The 23,095-nt window shown below is 51.9% G+C and overlaps 1 protein-coding gene across 4 annotated transcripts in view; it reads right to left on the bottom strand.

Annotated features, from left to right (window-relative positions):
* The window catches only part of CLMN (calmin), a 115,221-nt gene that overhangs the window by 34,312 nt on the left and 57,814 nt on the right, over positions 1–23,095 (bottom strand). For all 4 annotated transcript variants that reach the window (XR_007190227.2, XM_048219977.2, XM_057318574.1 and 1 more), the window contains exons 2-4: positions 7,710–7,771; positions 3,761–3,856; positions 1,182–1,265 (exon numbers count right to left, since the gene is read on the bottom strand). Coding sequence is in view for 3 of the 4 variants with exons in the window: in XM_048219977.2 (XP_048075934.2) it covers positions 1,182–1,265; positions 3,761–3,856; positions 7,710–7,771 (242 nt within the window). In the remaining variant the exon portion in view is untranslated. The remainder of the gene's footprint in view (positions 1–1,181; positions 1,266–3,760; positions 3,857–7,709; positions 7,772–23,095) is intronic.

Raw genomic sequence — 23,095 nt, 5'->3', positions numbered from 1 at the left:
GGGGGTGGGAGGGGAAGAGGGAGAGAGAGAATTCCAAGCGGACTCCACGCTGAGTGCGGAGCCTGACTTGGAGCTTGATCCCAAGACCCTGAGCTCATGACCTGAGCTGAAATAAAGAGTCGGCTGCTTAGCCACCCAGGCGCCCCGAGTTGCCTTTGCCTTGTGGCTGTGGTGAATGACGCTGCTGTAAACTGTACTGTGCTTTCTGGCTGCCACCAGCCAGAACTCCCTCCTGGATCTGGAGCTTTCCCTACACAATGGGAGGCGGAGCCCACCTCCTTCTTCAAAAGCTGACAGTGCTTTCCCTCCCCCATGGCAGCGGGGACATAGGCGGGATCCAGGCATGGCGGCCCAGGCCTTAAATCTGCATGTGTGACACTGACAGTGCATTCCAGGGGTGTGGTGGGGCCAGGGTGTCCTCCCAGAGGCAGTGGGGATAGTGACATGGGCACACGGGTCCTTATGTGGTAGGGAGGTGGGCTCTGCCATGGTCCTGGTGCCTCATGTCCCTGGATGCCCTCCCTGACTCCTCAGTCTAGCAAGGCACTCTTGCACCACTCAGCCTCCCTTCAACATTCCTTTCCCGCGTACAGTAGCCAAGGTCAGCTTCCGTCGCTTACCATTAAGAATCCCAAGTGCATCACACTTAATGAAGTTTTATTGCGCGCCCCGACACATTGGGCAAGCCGAGGGCCTTCTACCCAGGCTAACTGGTGACGCTTTGATGGAAGAGGAGCTCTGGAAATTTCATCCCTCCAGGACCAGCCCTCCCCACTTTAGAAGGACATGAAGCCAAGCTCGAAACACAGAAAAAGCTAACTTCAATCTAGAAAGCTCCTTGCGAAGAGCAAGTGTCCCACTGTGGCATGCTCGCCGCACTACGCTTCCAAGGGATAAAGGAGGAAATGTGAAACGCTAAAGGCTGGAGAGCCAGCCTGCTGGTCTGCCCTTCCTGCGGCTGGGTGTCTGGCGGGGCTGGCATCGGATGGACAGGGATTGGCACGCAGGAAGTCAGGGACCATCTCTCCAGCTGACGGCTGACCTGACGGAGTCCCGTTATATTTAAACTTAAATTTTGCCATTTTAACAGGGTCCCCTTTTCACGCTTCTCCTGAGACAGGCACTCGTCCCTCTCGTCACAAGAAAAGCTTGTGTTAACAAGATGTGTTTCAAATACTTACATTGCTATCTTCCAAAAACTTAAGTGCTTTTGCTATGTTGTTCAACCGGAAAATACGATGGGATGAGGATTTGTACTCATGCAGCTGTAACAGAGAACAGAGCAAACAAGAGGTGAATCCAACAGAGGCGCTCCAGGCGCAGGGGTGCTGCGGGGCGGGCCTTTGTCTTTACCTCTTTCTCATTAATCCCAAGAGAAAGTTAGGGGCTCGCAGCTGAAACCCACCCCTTATTTATGGGCCTTGGGACTTAACTCACTTGAGTTGGTGAATGGGGGGGCCCTAGGCAGGTTCAACGGGGACAGATTTGTCAAATTGTTCTCTCTGACCCGGCTCCTGGCTTTGATATTCCTCCCCCTCCAGACACCTCCAGGGATGCGTTCTCCTCGCCATGCTGACGGTTTTGTCAGGCAGGGAGCATTAGCCGGGGCGTCCCCACAGCTGCTAAATCAGCCGGCAAGTCCCTCCTGCCAACAGCAGATGTTTCTGCTTTCTGCCAGGAGCTTTGTGGACAGTTGTCCCAGGTCGGAGAGAGAGGCAGACAGACAGACAGGCAGAAAGAGAGAAAGAGATGGAGACACAGAGAGGGAGACAGAGATGGAGACATAGAAAGAGACAGAAAGAGAAAGATTGAGAGAGACAAGAGATAAAGAGATGGAGACAGAGAGGGAGAGAGATGCTTGCAGGAGCTAGAACTCTGACAATGGCAGTCGAACACCCCAAGGAAGCCCCACCTGATGGGTGGTTTACATTACACGGCGAGCCAGTGGCTGTCAGCTCCACCAGCTGGGAACTGCCCATGCTGGCTGGGCTCCAGAATCAAAGACCCCCCCCCCCCCAAAAGGCCCACCGAGGACATGGTATCTACCAACCAGTGGCCTGGCTGCCAAGTGGGAGCTTGTGTTGCTGTGATCACAGATAAGGAAGCAGGATACACTTTTTCAGGGAGCTATGAGGACTGTGCTGCTGGCTCCTTGTCAGCCCTCTAAGGAACCAGATACTGTTGTTACTGCAGTGGGTCCTCCCTTTGGGAGAGTTCGTTGTGAGACTCTGCACAGCCCCCCTAGAGCAGCAAACAGGAGTCTCCCATTTTGCTTTTGGGAGGCGAACACGGGAACGGTTAAGGGGTCTGAGGAGATTCCAGCTACATGAGATCTGAAAGCAGGATGGGCTCTTGACTTGAAACCTACAGTTAAAAACAGATCGGGAGAGGTCCACGCTGGCCGAGCTATGGGCCGGCCGGGTTGTGACCCATGGCGGCACTTTTGTCTTTGCCGCAATGGGGCACGGAGGCCACATCAAACACTAGACTCCAGAGCACGGTTTCTCAACATCAACACCACTGGCGTTTTGGTCAGGTCATGGTGCGCCCTCGGTGGACATCTGGCAATGTCGAGTGACATTTTTGGCTGTCACACCTGGGGGTGCTACTGGCATCCAGTGGGGACAGACCAACGCTGCTGTTACATATCCTGCAATGCCCAGGACAGCCCCCACGACAAAGAACTATAGGACCCAAAATGTCAACAGTGTTGGGGTTGAGAAGCCTGCTCCGGGAAGGGGAGAGAGAGGACCGACCTGCACACAGCAGGCATACACAACACGGAGAGGTAGGGCGGAGATCCAAGGTGGAATGAGCCTCAAGCTTAGCGGCTTCGGTATGTGGTCCTATAGTGGCCGCCCCATACGTGGTTTCACTTTCTGCGACCTCCGTCAGCTGCAGTCCAGAAGCAGAGGACCCTCCTGCTGACATGTGCTCAGAGGGTCATAGTGGCCTCACGCTACGTCACGTGCCTACGTCACTCCCCTCACTGCCTCTCATCCCGTGGGCATGATGGCATCTCACAGCATCACAAGAAGGGTGAGGACAGTAGAGTAAGGTATTTTGAGAGGGGGAGAGTCCACATTCACATAATTTATTTATTTATTTTAATTTTATTTTTTTCGCATTCACATAATTTTTATGACAGTATGTGGTGATATAATCAATTGTTCTATTTTATTATAAGTTATCCTTGTTAATCTCTTACTGCGCCTGATTTCTAAATTAAACTTCATCACAGGGACGTGATGTCCGCAGTTTCAGGCATCTGCAGGGGGTCTTGGCACGTATCCTCTGTAGATAAGGGGGAATGCCTACACTTAGAAGAAGGTTCCAGAAGCCAGCGGTTGTAGTTTTAGCCTCAGGTGGACCATGGAATCCGGCTGGTAAGCTGCCTTTCTCCTCAATCTTCCTGATTCTTGGCTATCGTTCTAGTTAATATAATGGCTGCAGAGCTAAAGTTTAACGATCTAGTTTCAATCTTTACCCTTACCAGATTCCCGGAAAACACTGAACATTTATTTATTTACTTACTAAAGTGTATCGACTTAAAAAAAAAAAGAAAAAAGGACACTGCTTAGTTAGACATGATTATATCACTCTTGGTCACTGAGAAAGGAATGTCACCCTTCCAAGCTTCTCGTCACAGGATCACGCGTGGCCAGGTATGCGTACCTACGTACAGGTGTGTACTGAACAGAAACCTGCAGTGTCTTCCTTCACAGCTTACGTCTCCCTGACCCTTCCGTGACATACATACCAGATTCCGCCCAGACAGGACTTCTAACAAAGCCATTAGGATTTTGCCATCTTGTATATCAACGAATAAATCTTTGACTTGTAGAGGTGGGTCGCACTGTGGAGGAAGCGGGACAAAGAAGCTGATTAGTGGCCTGTGTAATCCACCAAACTGTCCCCGAGCTGCAGGGCTTCCCCACGAGAAGACTCGGCCTGCATCCAGATCTGTCTACAGGCAGCCCCTGGGGGGCGGGGCACGCCCGGGCAGAGGGTGTGCTGGCGAGCCGTGGAGGATGCTTGGCACCAGAGGGCTGATTGCACAAGTGACCCTGGAGATCCCTGGGACCCTGAGATCTGAGACCCCCCACTCCCAAATGACATTACATTCACACTTCTCCCTAAGGGGGAGAATAAAATAATAGAATAAAATAATTCCAGCAGGGCTCCCAGGAAATTACTTAGGATAAGCCCTTCACTTTAGATTTGGGGAAACTGAGGCTCAAAGAGGCTAGGTGACATGCCCAGTGTGGGGTCAGATCAGCTCTTTCGTACCATCAGTCCTGTTTCTTCATTAGGACACACTAGCTGCCCATGGCCGTTGTCCAGACCCACGCCATGATGGCCAGGGTGGGAAAAGCTGCAGGCTGCCCGGGCTTTCCTCTCTGGGCCTGGACGCAGAGAGATCGACTGTCTAGGTGAACGGTGTCCACCAGGAGTCTGGCTGGATGTGTGGCCTGGAGCTCCCGGGGCTGCCTGGAACCTGTCCGTCAGATGCTCCAGCCTAGGGATCTCCAAACTGTGTTTTCTGGAACCCCAGCCTGGAGCGGAGCAGCCTTAGGGCTCATGGGGACGCAGGGGTCCTGAGAAGGAGTCCGATCCCCCTCCCCCTCCCCCTGTGATCAGAGAGGCTCAGCTCTTACTGGCCTTTCTTTAGGGTTCGAGGTAACACTTTGCCTGAAAAAAGGTGGCTGTTGGCCAAACCAGCTTGATAACAGCCCCTTCAATGCAGGATTAGAACTGACCGTACAGAGTCTCAGCGAACGGGGTCCAGGAACGCGCATTTGCCATACGCCCTCACCCCAGCATGAATTCTCGGTTTACGTTTGGTGGGGCTTTTGGCAACACTGGAACAGGTGGGCTCTGCTCCTGGGTACAATGCATGGGGTGTTCACATAGGAGACAGGATTGGGGGCGGGCTGGTAGTTGTAAACCAGCCAGAGACTCAGGGGTCCGAGGAGAGTCTCGGAAATACGGAGGAGCTGTGGTCTGGGCACCCTCTCCCTCCAGGAAGGCCTCCTTCCCGTGATAGCTTTGGAGGGTCCGTGTGTTCTTTTTTTACTAAGGAAAGTGGCATTTCCTTAGCCCTTATACGAGCCCCCTGACCCCCGGTTAGTCCAAATACAGGCCGATTCCTCCCACAGGCGCACAGAAAAGGGATCTGCTTCTAGGGCAACAGCGCCTTTGAACCAAAAGGCAAATTATTTTCTTTGCAAACCCCCACAGCTCCCTGGGCACATTCCTCTCGGAACAGGACGGCATCAGGTTACCGAGACTCTCACGGAAATGTTGTTCCAGCTAACGCGAGGCAGAAAAACGTGACGCCCGAACAAAACACCCCCTGATAGACGGACTAGCGAAATTTCCAGGTACCAGCCCCGGCCGTGGCCAAGCCTTGCTTGGGCGTTGAACCCGGAGAGTAATTTCCACCGACAGTGTCTGGAAGAGCCCGGGCAGCAGCAAACGGGGCCTTGGCCGTAGGCCACGCGGCGGGACGGCAGCTGGAGACATTGAACTTGCTCCAGTGAAAACACGGCCCGGGCCCCAAACGTTCCGCCGGCTTCATGAGATCGGTATGACCGAGTAAACAGCACCCCCAGGGCTTTCTTCATGATCTAACTCCTTCAGTAAATGAAGGAATTTTTCCAGAAGCCCGAGACTCCGTAAATATCTCTGACAGCCTTCAAATTGTAGTTAAGCCCAAGTCCCTGAGCGGTTCCTGGGTTTCCTTGACATGAAAGGTTGGTCTTGAAAGTCTCCAGGTTGGAAACATGGCTGTTAATTTCGCCCTGTTTATTAGGCATCAGTTTCAGGTGCTATCTGATTTATTCTCAGAGAGGGGTGACCCACCTGCCCCGACGAAGGGACAGGGGCCTTGGCTAAGGAGGCCATCCCTGATTCGACAGGCACGAACGGGGGCTCCGAGGCTGGTGAGGGAGTGCGCGGCTATTTGCTGCATTATCCTCTGTCCTCTGTATTTATTTTTCAAGAAAGAAAGAAAGAAAGGAAAAGAAAAGAAAAGAAAAGAAAAGAAAAGAAAAGAAAAGCAAAAAGAAAAAAGAAAGAAAAGAAGAGAAAAGAAAAGAAGAGAAGAGAAAAGAAAAAAGAAAAGAAAAGAAAAAAGAAAAGAAAAGAAAAGAAAAAGAAGGATCTGCCATGGCTACACTCCATCCACCAGGAGGAATTTCCAGCTACCCTAACACACATCAGGCATTAATTTAGGAGTTCCGTGAACTCAGATTGGGGGAACAGTTTTCCTTTTTTCCAAAAATAACACTTCGCTTTATGAGCCCTGCCGAAAATGCACCAAGAGTCAAAACAACTGGCAAGTGATTTATAATGCTGTATCCCAGGCAGTTCGGGAGCCCTCCTGGGTCCAGGGGACCCTATCTTGCAGGTGCAGAAGAGAGGTGTGGGTGGTCAGGGCCTGCTCGGGGAAATATTATCGGCCCAAAGGCCAAGTGCACGAATTAGAATTTCGGTCAAGAGCTGCACTTCCAAAAAACCACAATTATTTTCTTGGCAATCTCATCGATTTCCTCTATGACCCTTTCTTCTGGGTTAACTCTACGGGCAGTCAGTAGTTGCTTTTGTACCTTCTAGGAGGACAGAAGAGAAGAAAATCCACACACCTAACTTCACTGAAGGGCGGGGGTGGGGGGGCTTGAACACTACTAGCTTTACAAGGAAACGTGTGACGGGCTGCATCTATCGAAGAACCACAAAGTGGAATTTAAGAAGAAATGATGGGAGGGAAATGAAGCCTGATGAATCAGCTGTCTTCTAAAGAGAAAAATCGTATCTCTTCCCCCTGCCCGCAGCAATTTGAATGTTCCCTATCTTGGGGGCTCAGATTTCTGCTCGCTCCGGGCTGTTTATCCACTCCACAACCCACCCCCTCCTCTGGTGCTCATCCTTCTGTCTGCTTCTCAGAAGCCGGTTCAGCCACTTTCATTTTATGGTGAGTGTGCGTGAGAAGCCTGCAGACAAAAATGCAATTACAAATTGCCTGGCCCCAGAGTGTCAGAAAGAAAGAAAAGGTGGGGGGGAGAAGTTGAATGCCAAATTGAATACACAGGAGAAGCCACTGGAAGAGCTTCCTTCTTGGTTGCAGGAAAACCACTTGGTCTCAAAGCCTCTTCCCTCATTGGTAACAGGAGGGGTAACGACGGTTGCCATGGGGTTGAAGGTGCGTGATGTGCTAAGCCGGATGCACCCAAAGGGGCAGGTAATAGCGAAGTTCTGTGATTAACAAGGGAATCTGGCTTTGTTAAAAGGTGTTGAGTTCTTGCATAAATCAATCCAAATACCTATAAATGGCTCCTACCATCCTCCCAGTACTGGAAGCCCAGCCCTATCCCCATCCCAGTCCCTGTGTCCCTGCAAGTATTTGGGGTGTTCAACAATGATTGTCTTCTAACATTTGCTCACTGATTCCTATTTAAAGGCAGACCGTCTGCTTCCCCAGCTGGACTGATCACCCCATGAGGGCAGAACCCTGTCTTAACGTCCGTGTTCTCAACACAGAGCTGGACACTTGGCAGTGAAATGTACTCCGCAGATGTTTAAACGAATGCATGAAAAAAGTAACAGCCGAAAACACCGGACTACCCCTTCCCCCTCGCCACACTCCTGAATTGCACACCCCCCCAGATGAATCGATCACTTAACAAAAACCCAAGTGCCCCGCTTACCTTCTCTAGATGCAGATTTACCCATCGCGTAAAGGTCCTCTTCTGCACATTTTCCCTCTCGACTGAAAACAAAGAAATGCCGTTAGCTGGGTGAACATGCAAAATGCTGCTCTCTTCTTCCCAGGAGGGACCCCGGAGGGTCCCCTGTATAAGCGAAGCCCTTCCCAGAAGGGGGTCGGCAATGCCTCGCACGGCACCTAGTATCCATTTTCCCCAGCCCAACCCCACAGCCTCTTAACGAGAATCAATAACCATGAACGCAGACACACAGACACACAGAACACCATGTTCTTTTGGACGGAAAACGGGGACACCTGCCCAACATCACACAATCGGTAAGGTTATTCCCATTTTACCGATGAAGAAACAGAGGGACAATACGCAGCCAAGCTGGGACATGGGAGCTGGATTCCGTGTGTTCCCGCTGGCTCCTGAGCTCTGTGGCATTAGCTGGTGTGGTGGTGGCCTGGGGCCCTGACCACGGATGGAGGTGCCAGCGCGTGGGTCTGCGTGCTCGCTGGCCTGTGGCAGCAGCCCCCCACACCCAGCTCAGGCTGCTACGCCCCTCAGGAAGCTTCCTTGAGATGTCTGAGCCAGATGATTCCTGAATTACTAAGTTCTGGATTTCAACATATTGGAAGAACATACCACATATGCTTAAAACCAGTCCACATTTCTTTAGCAATAAGAAAATGGGAGGCAATTTATCTCCTGGGGGAGCCCCAGGGCTACGGTTTTCTGTAACGACTATGGTTCTTTTTCCCTCTCAGCCTCATTATTAGGTAGATAGTGGTGCCCATAAATCAAATTTTAATATCGTGGCTTTCAATCTTTTTAATTGAAGAGCCGGCAGACAATAATTATGCAATATAACTGCTTTTTTCTCATTTTCCTCCTTTTCTGTAAGCAAAGGTCACTTAGCAAGCAGTCGTAGGAATTAAAGATCTAATTCCAGTAAACTGTGCTTTGTGGGTAGAAGAGGAGGAAAGGAAAAAAAGTTGATAGAAATGAGGGAGGGAGGGGAGCATTTGCTGAGGGCCATGAGCTACAGTGTCTCGGAGCTTTCCAGAAGACTGGGGAGTGCCCTGCCCCCAGCCCCACGTGGCACCCTTCTGCCTCTGCAGTGGTTGTCATAGTATGGGTGTCCCATAGCTCCGTGGCCACCCCTCTGTTGCTGGCACTTGGCGGTTTCTGGTGTTTCACGGTGACGAGCCGTGGCAGCATGCATCCTTGCGTAAGTGCCCTGCTGAGTGGTTCTTTGTGCACGAGTGTATGAATGCACGTCTCATGCCTGACAACCCAAAGTGGAACTACAGGTCTTAGTGGTAGGCACATTTAAAATTTTAATAGCTACTTCCAAATTGCCCTCCCAAAAGGCTGCCTCGGTTTATACGTTCACCCCCACCTGTCTTTAAACAAGTTTATGGGATTGTAAAGTATTTACACACACATTCAAACACTCAGGCTGGTCTCTCCATATGGCTTCAGAGAGAGCGAAGTACGTCCCCTGAAACAGAGGTGCATTCAGTGAAAGCCTGAGAGAACCTGGTTTGGACTGTTGGTTTAAGTACGCGGAAGGGTACAAAAGAGGAAGTGGGTGTCTGTTAGTCTATATATGCCTCATGTATCCAACCAGCCACCCATCTGTCTGTCCATCCATCCATCCTTGCATTCATCCATCCATCTAACCATGTATCCATCCATCCAACCATCCTTTCATCCTTCCATCCATTCATCCATCCTTCCACCCAACCATGTATCCATCCATCCATCCGACCATCCTTCCATGCATCCATCCAACCATTCATCCATCTATCCTTCCACCTAACCATGTATCCATGTATCCATCCATCCATCCATCCATCCATCCTTCCATCCATTCATCCATCCTTCCACCCAACCATGTATCCATCCATCCATCCGACCATGGATCTCCATCCTTCCATGCATCCATCCAACCATTCATCCATCTATCCTTCCACCCAACCATGTATCCATCCATCCATCCGACCATGGATCTCCATCCTTCCATGCATCCATCCAACCATTCATCCATCTATCCTTCCACCCAACCATGTATCCATCCATCCATCCGACCATGGATCTCCATCCTTCCATGCATCCATCCAACCATTCATCCATCTATCCTTCCACCTAACCATGTATCCATGTATCCATCCATCCATCCATCCTTCCATCCATCCATCCATCCTTCCATCCATTCATCCATCCTTCCACCCAACCATGTATCCATCCATCCATCCGACCATGGAGCTCCATCCTTCCATGCATCCATCCAACCATTCATCCATCTATCCTTCCACCCAACCATGTATCCATCTATCCATCCATCCATCCATCCATCCATCCATCCATCCATCCATCCATCCTTCCACCTATGCATGCATGCAGGCATCCATCCTTCCTTTCATCCAGCCACACATGCATCCATTCATCTTTCCATGCTACCACGCATCCATCCATCCATGTTTCCATCCTCCCAGCTAATATTTAGTCAGTGATCATTACATGCCAGGAACTATGCCAGATCCTGTGGGGAAAATCAACGTCAAGAACACATTCATGGTGGGTGCCTGGGTGGCTCAGTCAGTTAAGTGTCTGCCTTCGGCTCAGGTCATGATCCCAGGATCCTGGGATCAAGTCTCACATCAGGCTCCTTGCTCAGCGGGGAGCCTGCTTCTCCCTCTGCCTGCCGCTCCCCCTGCTTGTGCGCTCTTTCTCTCTCACAAATAAATAATTAAAATCTTAAAAAAAAAAAAAACAAAAACAAAAACCACATTCATTGAATCCGCACTCCAAGAATTCACAGCCAAGCAGGAGAGAAGACATGGGTGTTACAAGGCACATAGGCAAGGCGAAATAAATTACAAATTCCCAGGGCTGATGGGGATGAGAGGAAGTAATTTCAGACCCCAGGGGGTACCCCTCCGGGGGCTCTAAGAGGATCCCACAGTAGAAGTGGGACCCGGAGGGGCTCCTGCAAGCAAGGGCAGTATCCCAGCCCTGCCCTGCCCCACAGCCAGCCTCTGGGAGGCTTCATTTCCATTCCAGCCACGGCCTGCAGGTGAACCTGAGCACACATGTGCTTTGACAGCAAAGCTGACCCGTGGGAGGGCAACATGATGACTGAAGACACCAGGGGACCGTGACACTAAACCACGAATAACAGATGAGTCCCAAACCGAAATAGGGTATGGAGACCCTAATTTCTGGACCTGAAACTGGGACACATTGCTCAATACACAGGAGAGAGAGAGAGAGAGAGACTGAGAATTTAGCCTGCCCCAGAATTTCCACCTGAGAGCCACGCACCACGAGCTGCGCGACCTTGGGCAAGTTCATGACTGCCAACACACCCTTGCCTCAGTCTCCCCCGTACGGGAGGAGGAGACCTGTGCCTTCCTCACAGGCATGTGGTGAAGAGGCGAAGCCATCACCCCACCAGGCTTCCCCGACAGCTGCGCGGCAAGGGTCACCTTCCCGGGCCTCACGGTTACACGGGGTGCCCGGGACCTGGCGTATTTTGTCTGCCGTCTCGGCACAAAGGTCTGATGTTCTTTCATGACCTTCTCCATTTCGAAATACCCACCCCCACCCTGCAGGCTCTTTCTACTCCTGGCCTGCCAAGACTCCATAAACTTTATATAGTTTCCATAAATCCCGTGGCCCCTTTTTTCCTCTGCACCTATCACGTTGTAAAGGTGTAGGGAGCTATTTCTCTGGAAGGGTCTGGCCTTCTCACAGAGTGTTTGTGGGGCCCGGAGTGGGTGTGCTGGGCAACAGCAGAGCAATAACAGTGCCGTAAAAGCACCATCCCTGGGCCTGCCTGGCTGGCGCGGGTGCCCAAGCGCGGGGCAGGGTGGAGGAGAAGCAGCTCGCCGGGCCTGGGACCCAAGGATGCAGGCGGAAAGGGAGGCCCAGGATTTTGGCACAAAGCCACCATCTCGAATCCACCCCCCACCCCTTGCCGCATGACTCTGGCCCCCGTTTTGCCAAGAAGAGATAATTTCAGGAGTGCCTGGGTGGCTCAGTCGGTTAAGTGTCCAAATCTGGATTGAGGCTCAGGTCATGAGACTTAGCCCCGGATCAGGTTCTGTGCTGATGCAGAGCCCGCTTGAGATTCTCTCTCTCCCTCTGCCCCCCGCCCCACTCATGTGAGTGGGTGTGCACACACACTCTTTCTCTCTCCAAAAAAAAAGAATAGGCAATTTCAAATTTCAAAATGTGACCTTCCTCCCTTCTCAGGCGACCAGTGGCCAGCTCAGGAGTCGGGAGCCACAGAGAGAGGGACGCGGGCTCGGGAGTTAAAATAGATTGATTTACGCTGTGACCTTCTTTCCTATGTCCACACTTCCCTGAAACCTACTTCCTCTAGAACATTTCCTCTGTGATATTTCTGCTCTTCCCACCCATGAGGAAGGCTTGACGGCTTATCTGTCTATAAACATATGCTCATAATAAAAAAAAATTAAAATACAGGAAAGCACAGAGAAATAGATCTAAAATCTGTTGAAATCTCATTACACCCAGAGATCACCACTATTGATAATCTACTGACTGTCCTTCTAGAAGCAGGCGTGTGCACGCACTCACACGCACTCACACTCACACACACGCACTCACACACACATTCCGCTAAAGAACAAAGATACTCATGTACACAATTTTCATGGCATCAGCAAATGCCTCGGTGTTTCTCAAAGTATGGCCCACGGATCACTCACACCAAGAGCTTTCGGGGTGCCAGTTCACACACTCATTCCTGGACCCCATCCAAGACCTACGGACTCGCTCTTTCTGGGGCCAAGGCCTGGGAACCTGCATTTAAGCAGCTTGCTGGGTGACAACACGGCACACTTTGAGAACCTGGGCCTAACTGGGAGGAGACAATTGGCACAACTCTTGGTTACGTTCAGGCTGCGTGCAGAGTGCACCGGGCCGGTCACCCGGCATGGAAGGAGCAGGCCGTCCAGAGCCCGGAGCACAGGCTGCTCCACAGACCAAAGACGGGGACACAGGTACGGCTCCCAGCTTGCCTACTGGCAACGGGCAAGAAAAACGGCATTTCTTGTTCCTTCGCCATCCAAAGGGCTCTTCCTGAGAGTGGCTTTAGACACTGACTTCATACATCTGACTCCCCGAGAAATGAACCAGAATTTACTAGAAGGACTGCAGACCAGAATTCCCGCAGGGGGCCTTCATTCTGCAGCGTCCATTCCGACGGGTCAGCTGGGAGCGTTTCTTTCCGGTGTCAGAGGCAGGAGGCAGACAGGCGGGCTGAGGCCTCATCGCTCTCCTCATCGGCCGGGCTGGCAGTCTCCATGCTCCAAATCCACCTCCAGGAAGTCCTCCAGCTTTCTGGTGGCCCTGGCCCCACTCCCCATGCTGGGAAGGCCCTGTATGGGCTGGAGCCCCCCAAGGCCTGGCTCCCAGCCAGGGGTGCTCAAGCAGGGGTGCCTCTGCCCCCACAGGGCACCTGGCAGCATCCGGGAATTCCGACTGTCACGGAGCGGAGGGTTGGACTGGCACCTAGCGGCTGGAGGCCAGGGACGCAGCTCCACACCCTAGCGTGCACAGGACGGCCCCCACCCCAGAACGGATTTATCTGGCCCAGAACGTCAGCAGCGCCCAGGGTGAGAAGCCCTGGGGTGGGGGGCTATGGGATCACCCATGTGGCTCCCATCTCAGCCTTCCTGCCAGAGAACACAGAGAAAAGCTTCAGCAAATGAGAGGTCACCGTTATCTTCCCTGAGGGACTCTGTTTATCCATCTGTACAATGGGGATCATAGTACCCACATCATGGGGTTGTGAGAGTCTGATGCAGTCGAGCTGGCCTTAGCCGTCGCAGAAGGGCTTCCCCGTGGCGCGGGGAGTGGGTGGCACAGGGCAGTCACTCTTCGAGTCATCAGGCAGGGGACAGAGAGGGGGCAGGGGTGGTGACGATGGGCCTTCCATGCTGCAAAGCATAGCAAGAGCTCAGCACCGAGCGGGGCACGCGGCACCACAGAAACACAGCTGTCACATTACTGCTCACCTCCAACCGGCTACCGAACGTTTCTGAGGCTAGCGGGGTACCCTTCCTGTTCAACAGACACGGTGACGCCCGTGCGTGCAGGTGCGTGACGCAGCTCAGGAGCCGGACCTACCCGTCCTCACCGTTCCCGGCCCCTCATGGGTACACGCGTGGCCCTGAGTCCTTTAGCGACTCCTCCGGGACACAAGCTCCTTTTTACAAGTCGACCTGGCGGTCATGGAGGCTGCTCATCTCAGTCGGGTCACTGCTTGGGAGGGGACAGCAGTGGCAGCAGGGAAAGGGGGAAGTCACGTACCCAGGACTGGGAGGGCAAGGTCATTGGGGGCAGGGGTGTTGCTACCCTGGCTATGGCTGGTGGGCTCTGCCTGTCCCCAGTGGGAGAGTCACCCACCTCTCTCTGTCCAGGAGGGAGGGTGGGGCAGGCAGGGTGGTTGAGGGGACCACATTTTCCACTGTTTCTTCTGTTTTGTGCAAGCTCTTGGCATGCCCCCATTCCCATCCGCCAGGCACTGTTTCCTGGGAGGCAGGCACTGGACAGAGGGCCATCTCCGCTCCGGGGGACAGCCACAGCCCCCGCTGGTGACAATCTCTAGGGCTTCCTCTGAGAATAACCTGGTTCAGAAAGCCTCTGCCCATCCTTCCACCAGCAGCCTCCTGAGAGGCTTACATATACTCTCCCATTCTGGCCAAATATTCTTCTTTTTCTCCACGGCTCAGACCCGCTCTCATTTGAAGTGTCCCCCTCGGCCCACGTCGGCCGTGCCACCTTCCTCCGTCGGCTCAGGCTGGCCCCGGGGATCTTCAAACAGAGATGGACAGACAGCTCCCTCTCTCTGGTCTCCAGGTGGACCGCCAGCAGCTCACACCAGGGCACCTCCTGCCCCCCCAGACAGCACCCAGAGAAGCGCTCTGGCAGCCCCCACCTGCCCCTCCAGCCCTGCTGCTGCTGGACCCCCGGGAACCCTCGGCCACCCCGTCTGGCCGTGGTTTTGCTCCTTTCCCGTCTTTCAACACCTCCCAGAAACACAAGCTCATTACATGGCCCCATGCTGGTTCACTTGAGAAATAAAACTCAGAAACAAATTAAACGGCAATTTCTTTTTAAACAGGAGAGGGGCCAGGCTTCAGGAATACCAGGCCAACGTTCCCTGGTTCCGACTCCTGGGGGCCGCTTCCCCCCAGCGGCTCCGGTGGTATTAAAGCCAAGGCCTCCGCGTGGTTTCCACCCGCAGTGATTTTGCATTTAATTTCCTTTGTTTTTCCTCCCCGAATGTGTGCTCTGACCTGCGTTCCTTTTATCAAGACTCTGGTAATAAAATGCAAAACCCTCCTTGGGACCCCAGGCCGAGCAGCACACAACTTACTACGCCTAAGTGTGCAGACGAGTGGCGGGCCAGAGCTGGCCGGGCTCGGTCACCCTCTCTCGGGCTCCGGTGCTGCCTGCTCTCCTTTGTCCCTCGTGTAGGCCGGGGATGCGCCCAGGGGCATCGCGGACGGACACGGGGTGACCGGCTCGAGCCGGCGCAAACCAGTGGTCTCCCCAGTACGCACCCGTACAGACTCAAATAAAACTGCCAAGCTCCTTCTAACTGGGGACTCAAATCCAATTCTCTCACAGGTCCCAGAGGCCACCAATTAACATACCACGTCCTGCCCCGCCGTGCCCCTGCTTCTCAGCTGCTCCAAAACACATAACCCAGGGCTCCAAAGACCTAGTCCCAATTACACACCAAATTAAGTTTTAAGCTATATATATATTTAGGCTGGTGCCTGTAACAGAAATAAAAAATAAACCCGCTCTAGTTTTTTCTGTGAGTGATTCTGTCTAACCTCAGCGCTAAACCTCAGTCCACTTTTATGATGACAGATGACGCCAGCCAGCCATAAAAACCCAAGCTTAGGAAAGGGGATTTTTAACACCCACCCAGATGGGCAGACCGGGGCGACATGACCACTCCAGGCGGACTGCCCTGACGTGTCCGGCTGAAACCGAGGTGGGGATTTAAGTGGCCCCGCACAGATCATTCCCATACCCATCCAGGTAGCAGACAGCGATGACTACACTCAGCCACGGATAATAAGATGGGGACCCTGCCCTGACAGGTTCTGTAAGGACGGGTGGAGAGAGGCAGAGAAGAAGGGAAGGAAAAAAAAAAAGGAAAGGTAGAAAAATGCTCTCTTCACACACCATGAAGGCTCACCTCATGGACCCCTGACACTGAGATCTTTGGGGGATTGAACTCCCCACAGATTTTGGTGATTTTTTTACATGAGCGTTTTCTTGAAAGTATTCTGTCTTCTGAATACTGAGTTGCTTCTAAAGCAGTGTTTTCTGAACCATATTCTGTAGACTACTAGTTTTCAAAGGCCTCTCAAAAGAGGAGTCCAAGAATTCTGGGAAACAGCAGTATATTAAAGGCTCTGATAAGTCCTGCAATAAAAAAAAATTTTTTTTTAACTTGGTCTAAACCGAGTTCATTTGAAGCCAGACCCCTCTTCTGTGTAAAACTGATCACAACTTCGTTGTAGGCGCCTGCTTTGCAAATACAGAGATGTTCATTAACAGCAGATGTCTCCACTGGGTCCTCACAGCCAATGAACTGGGCAGCCACACACCCTGTGACAGAGACTACCACGTGTTTGCCAAACCCTGTCTCTTTTTCCTCTTGGGCACACAGCCAAACTGTACTTCCCGCCCCCCCCCCCCTTTGCAGGTGATGGGGGCCTCAGACTGAGTCCTGGCCGATGGCATGTATGTGGGTCCAAGGTATGCCACTTTCAGACGAGGCCTTACAATCCACCATGCTTTGTGACCACTACACAGGGACAATTCCAAGGATACAGAGGATGACAGAGCCGCAAGAAGGAAGGAGCAGGGACCCCGGAGTCTCCCCTCGGACAAGGATCACCTGGCGGTGCGGCGTGATCACTGTCAGACCGCCGAGTGAGTCAGAAACACGTCGTCCCTGAGTTAGGCCACAGGCATCTCAGGGTTGTTGCTGGGGCATTGCTCCCCCTCGCTTACACCTGTCATGAGTGAGAGCCAGGCTCCTCAGGAAGGAAGGGAGGAAGCCCACATTTACCAAGTCTGTTCCCAGCACGGTGAGAATCAGCTGACCCCCGCCATCCATTGTCCCAGCCACCCCCCCAGGGGAGCGACAGTGCTTCCTGCGTGGACGAGGACACTGCGTCTCGGAGACTTGGCGGTAGGGCCGGGAGAAGACTCTAGCACGGTCACCATAAGCCAAGACTCTCCCTGCAGTTCGGCGCTGGGCTGGTCAAACCCCTTCCAAATTAACACTTTACTGAAGAACCTTCATGAAGAAACTGTTTCGTGCCCAGGTTAGCTCACCTGCGGAATAACGGCTGACCTGGTATTTCATCCCAAAACAAATCTTAACCCTGCTTGGGTTCAGCTATTCTTTTTTAAAGGAGATTAAAAATATTCCACTTCATACAAATGACCTTGATTTGCATTTTTAAGCGCATCTGTCTCTAATAAACCCCGCACCTGCCCTCGCATACCAATGTTTTCAAGTACAAGCAAAGGCCAATCAGCCGCGAGAATCTCGTGTATTAGGGTGACCAATGGTCCCGGTTCGCCCAGGACTGAGGGGGACCCCAGGACTCGGGACGTTCAGTGCTAAAACTGGGAGCGTTTCCGGCACACTGGGATGAGTTGGTCATTCTGGCTGGTAGACACAGCTGCAGCCAGGACAGCAGGCCCCCAGGGGACAGCGACCAGCAGGGCGGAAGGCACCGGGATCCCCATGGGAGACACAGACAGCGAGAGGCAAGGTGGTTCATATTTGCTTTAAATGCAAGGGATAAAGCAAACTGTGAAACCCCCATTTACAGCTTTCACCTGCCAACAAAAAGTGACAGCCTGGGGACTCTACATTCCCACTCTGAGCAGGAGAGGGAGGGCTAGAACCCGAGGTGGGGGGAGGCAGGCGGTGTCACATTCTGCTCAGGCTGGAAGTGTCACCAGCATATTCGCATTAATTAGCAGGAGAGAGGACGGGCTGCCTGCGCCAGGGTCCAGGGACGGAGCTGTGCCAACGCGACAAATACGAACGCTTCACACAACACAGGTTCCTTTTAGAAGCGCATTTTTTGAAAGCAGACAAAACTTACCTATTGACGCGGGCCATCCAAATGGACACACCCGCGCGCATCCGTGTGTGCGCCCCTCCCCCAACGCCGTTCACCTCCAACCCTCTCTGGGCACGTGTAGTCCCCAGGGGCACTGGAGGGATTTTATCATTACAAATCTCCCTTATGCCACAGACACATGGTTTAGACCCAAGGGCTGCACTCTGACATTGAGGTCAAGGTTGGATCATTGCCACTGGGTACAAATCCTGCAGAATGGCAAATCCTAGGTCTATAATCTTAAAAAAAACCACCCACTGAAACTAGACACGTGATTCTCAACCTTGGCTGCACATGACAGTCACCTGGGGAAGCCCTAAAATACAGGGATGCCTGGGCTCCACTCCAGACTAATTGAATCCAAATCCCCGAGGGCAGGGCCCAGGCATCTGCATTTTTAAAGCTCCCCAGGTGATTCTGACACTGAGCCAGAGCTGGGAGCCCCTGCTCTGGGCCGGGAGTTGGCAACCTTTCCTGTCAAGGGCCAGACGGTAAATGTTTTAGACTTTGCAGGCCACGTGGTCTCCAGCGACTCGTCAATTCTGCGGTCCTGGTGGGAGAGCAGCCAAGACAGTACATAAATGGGCATGGCTGTGTTCCAATAAAACTTTATTTATATGAACAGGCAGTGGGCTGCAGTTTGCCAGGCCCTGCTCTAGACTCCACAGGCCCCGTCACCTGATTTAAGACCCCATCCCAGGTCTTACTGGTGGCCCGACCTCACAGCACAACTTTTAAAATTCACTTCGGGGCTTCAAGCGCAGGGGTTGGTTTGCATTCTATTTACTGTCATAGGAAAATAAAATAGTGGTGGGGTGCGTGGGCTGGGTGGAGTGGCAGGCATGGGGGAAATAGAAGCAGAAAAGCAGGGGTCCTGGGGGGCTCAGTCGGTTGAGCCATCCAACTCTTGGTTTATGGCTCAGGTCATGATCTCACAATCATGGGATCGAGCCCTGCGTTGGTTCCATTCTCAGTGGGGAGTCTGCTTCAGATTCTTTCTCCCTCTGACCCTCCGCTTCCTCTCTCTCTTTCTCTCAAATAAATAAAATCTTAGGAAAAAAAAAAAGAAAAGCTGAGTGTTTGGTGCCTGCAGTTCAGAGAATGTCTCCTCTCCTCCTGTCACCAAAACCAGTAAGAAAAATAACATTTGGGCCACCAGACTTTGATGTGATTCTTACCTTTGCTTTCCCTGTTCAGCAACTGGCCTTTCCCAAGACAAGTCGGTCAGAGCACCTAGTCCTTCCTCGCCTCACCCCTACTAAATGTCCCCTTTGTCTCAGGAACCCAAGGGAGCAAGAGGAAAAACAACCCCAATCATCATTGATTTTTTTTCTCTTCTTCTGTAAAGTTTAAATAGAAACAAGTAAAAAAAAAAACAAAAAACCAAAAAACAAACAAAACACAAAAACAAATAGGCTACCTCCTACTTGTAGGCAAAACTTAAATTTTGTTCAAGGACAGTAATCTTCTTCCCCATTTCCTGAGCCCCACGAGGAACCCAGATTTACTCTTCGCATCAGACCATTCAGGAATCTGGTGTTCTGGTTGGAGACATTCTTAAATAAGATTACTGAGCGTAGCTTCCCTCCAGCACTGGCATGAAGGCAGTCATCCAGAGCCTACTTGAATGCCTCTCAGGACAAGACGCTCAGCACATCTCCAAAGTCAGGCTTCCATGATCTTAAAGTGGTCTTTCACAAAAGGGCAAATCCAGTAGGGGTACAACAGTTAGGGAAGCAAGAGGAAATAAACGGGCTTCAGTTTGACGTCAGGAAGGCAAGGCCATCAGAGGTGACCAAAGGCACAACGGGCTACCTGGAGAGGTCAAACATTTCCCAGTCCTTCAAATCTTAGCATTTTAGAAACTAAAAACACACCGATACTCTACGGCAGCTGATTCTGATAGAAACCCTGGGAAATGGTTTTCAGGCTGCTGAAAAGGCTGGTGAGCTGGAAGGTTTCCTTACTGCTCTTGAGAACTATTATTCCTCCCTCTGGATGTGCTAGGACCACTCTCCTAGTCACAGATGTCTTCAGGGCGAATTTGTATTTGAAAAAGAATTTGTGCCTTTACGCAGGAGAACCACAGAAGTCCACCCAAAGAAGGGACAGATCCTATCCCTAACAGCTCCTTACACAAAGATGCAGGGGCTGCTGCAAATACTCACATTTTCCTCGTTGGGGCAACAAAAATCTCATAGCCAGCCGAATTTCCTTTATTGCTCTGCTGCGGGGAAATTCTTTATTAAACCTGAAGTCCCAGTTTCACGGATGAATGGGACCGTGGCCCACGAAATCTGGATACTAACTGTCACCCAATTTTTACAGAAATATTATTTGATACAGACTTTTCTGTTGATTTTCTTTTTAACTGTTTTATGGATCAGGTAAGCCGCCTTAAAGGTTTTTGTTCAAGAAGGTAGGGTAGACTCGGGGAATGCACGGACACGTGAATGAGTAACTCCAGTAGTCGAAAGTGTCCTGTACGTCCGTCACTGTTGCCCCTGGTACGGGAGGGCAGATGCTTGTCGAGTGAGTGGAAAACCCGTCCACCAGCCCGCGCCTTGCATCTGGCCTCCGGAACCCACCACGCCCATTCTGATACAGCCTGGACCACTCACTTTCCAACTGCAACCTTGACCTCTAGCCTGTCCGTCTAACCTCCCAGCCACACTTCTTCTCCCTTTTTGTGCCTGCCCCCTGCGACTCCCACGGTCCCTGTTCACAGTAACGCTTGGGCTGTTCCTGGGAGCCACAATCTCAGGTGGATCCCACCGGACGAAACCCAGAAAGTTCTGGGAAAGATTCTCAGGCATCAGTGTGGGGACCAGCTCAGCAGTGCGCTGGCCCCGATGGGGTCGATCACCTGCAGCTCTATCAGCGGGAGTCTGACCTGGAATCCAAGTCCATGGGATTGTTTGGGGCACTGAGCTGCCACGAAGGGATGTCTCCCAGGCCACCATTTTTGGTGCAGGGGTTCAGGAACCGAGAGGACAAGCTTGACAGCGTAACAGCCCACCACCTGCACGCAGTGGCCAAGGGCCACGTCGGGCCCACGTTACCATCTGGCACTTGGCTTAAATGAATGGCCAACGAAGGAGCTAGGTCTGACTCACTCTCAGGAAGAAGCGGGGTGCCATGCCATGTAGTCCCATTGTGCTTAAAGGAAACTTCATGACTCCTAAGACTTTTTGGCAGTCTGTTTCTTATGGCTAAAGGTTTGGTGTATTTGGGGCCGACACTGTGCACGCCTTGTCTCTTTCCGCTGACCCAGCGACCCCATGAGACGGGTACTAACATTGTGGTGTGTACCCCCTGAGTGCTCTGCCCATTGATTCAGGTGTACGGGCAGTGGGACCCCGGAGGCCAACGACAGGGCCACTGGATGACAGCCCCTTCTTGGGAACTTAGATGTGGACTGAATGCACCCTCCGTCTGGCTGGTCCCTGAATGGAGCGGGTGGTACAGATGCCATCAGCTGCCTTGCGGGCTGGAGGGCAAAAAAAAGCACAATCAGGAGAAAGATGGAGCCGGGCAAAGTGTGCCAGGGACAGTCCCGTTCCAGCCTTTTCCTGAGGCCCTGCTTACACCCAGCCTTTTGGACTCGGTGCGACCGCTGTGCTTTTCTTAATGCAGTATTTTAGCTTCGTCATGTTCTCATGGGTTATTCTTGGTGACAGTTAAAAGCATCCTCACTAATTTCTCCAACAAACAAAGCCCAAAGAAGAAAGAGATGAAGGAAAACCTACGGATTAAGAAAGGTTTAAAGGCTTAGGAGACGCCAGCCCACGGCAATGCAGGGCCCTTCTCTGGATCTCAATTCAAACACACTGTGAAAAACAAAATACAATAACGGTGTCCTGAAAGTTCAAAAACGTAACTAAAATACATTCTTGGTTGGGGCGCCTGGGTGGCACAGCGGTTAAGCGTCTGCCTTCGGCTCAGGGCGTGATCCCGGCGTTATGGGATCGAGCCCCACATCAGGCTCCTCCGCTATGAGCCTGCTTCTTCCTCTCCCACTCCCCCTGCTTGTGTTCCCTCTCTCGCTGGCTGTCTCTATCTCTGTCGAATAAATAAATAAAATCTTAAAAAAAAAAATACATTCTTGGAAAACCAGAGACTGCCGAAATGAGAGAAAGAAGAAATAGGGAATTTAAATAAATCAACAGATGTTAAAAACAAAAACAAAAACAACAATAAGCAGCCCTCACCGCGAACACCCCTGATTCCCATTTCACAGATGCACTATGAAGCCAGGGACAAGTGAGGTCACCCCATCCGGCAAAAAATGGAGCTGGGTTTCACACCCAAGTCTGACCCCAAAGCCTATGGTCCTAACTATGACACTGCCTCCCGACCTGGCCCCTGACCTACTCCGACTTCCCAGTAAACCAGGACGGAGATCATTAGTAGAATATTCTAGGTCACCACCTCCGGCCACACTGCCTGCCACCTTGGCGGACCCCTCTGCAGATGGATGCATATTCTGGGGGTTGTGTTATTTTCAAGTCCTCTGACCATCGGGGGAAATATTTACAAACGTAATATTCGACAAAAGGATTTTCTGTTCATAAAAGATACCTATGATAGCGAAAAACTGCAAAGGTCAATAGAAAAAAGTCACATGGGTTGAGTTATTCCCAGACAGCTTCTTTCCTTCCATCGTGCCTTCTGCATGGGTTTCCATTTTTGCTCGCTTGTTTTAACATACTTTTGACCCTATTTTGGGGGCGGCGTGGTATCCATGTGGCAGGCGCTGCTGGGTGCCGAGACGGGATCGCTCCTCGCCTTTTCCAAATGATGGTTACTGTTGTCATTATTATTATTATTATTATTATTATTATTATTATTATTATCTTGCTTCTCTTCTCCATCACTGCACCCTGGGGCTGGGTGGGGGGAGGCAGGCAGACAACCTGTTTTCGTTCACAGGCACAAGGAACCAGACACGTTCAGCCCGGGTGGGCAACCTGGCACAGCCCTTCACGATCCTGCATTTTGAGCCCTGGCTGCAACAAGGGTTTGAAACCTTGTGGTGCTTCTCCTTGGAAGAAGGCGTATGTGGGTGCCCGGTGGCTTAGGGTGGGCTGAGTAGACACTGCTGAATGCCTCCCCTATGACCATTTTGCTCTTCTCAACTACCAGGATCCTAATTTTGAGTCAGCCATCTGTCCA

The sequence above is a fragment of the Ursus arctos genome, unplaced genomic scaffold (assembly GCF_023065955.2).
Source record: "Ursus arctos isolate Adak ecotype North America unplaced genomic scaffold, UrsArc2.0 scaffold_25, whole genome shotgun sequence".
NCBI classification, from domain to species: Eukaryota; Metazoa; Chordata; class Mammalia; order Carnivora; family Ursidae; genus Ursus; species Ursus arctos.
The sequence above is the reverse complement of the archived record's forward strand: the minus strand, read 5'-3'. Positions and strand labels throughout refer to the sequence as shown.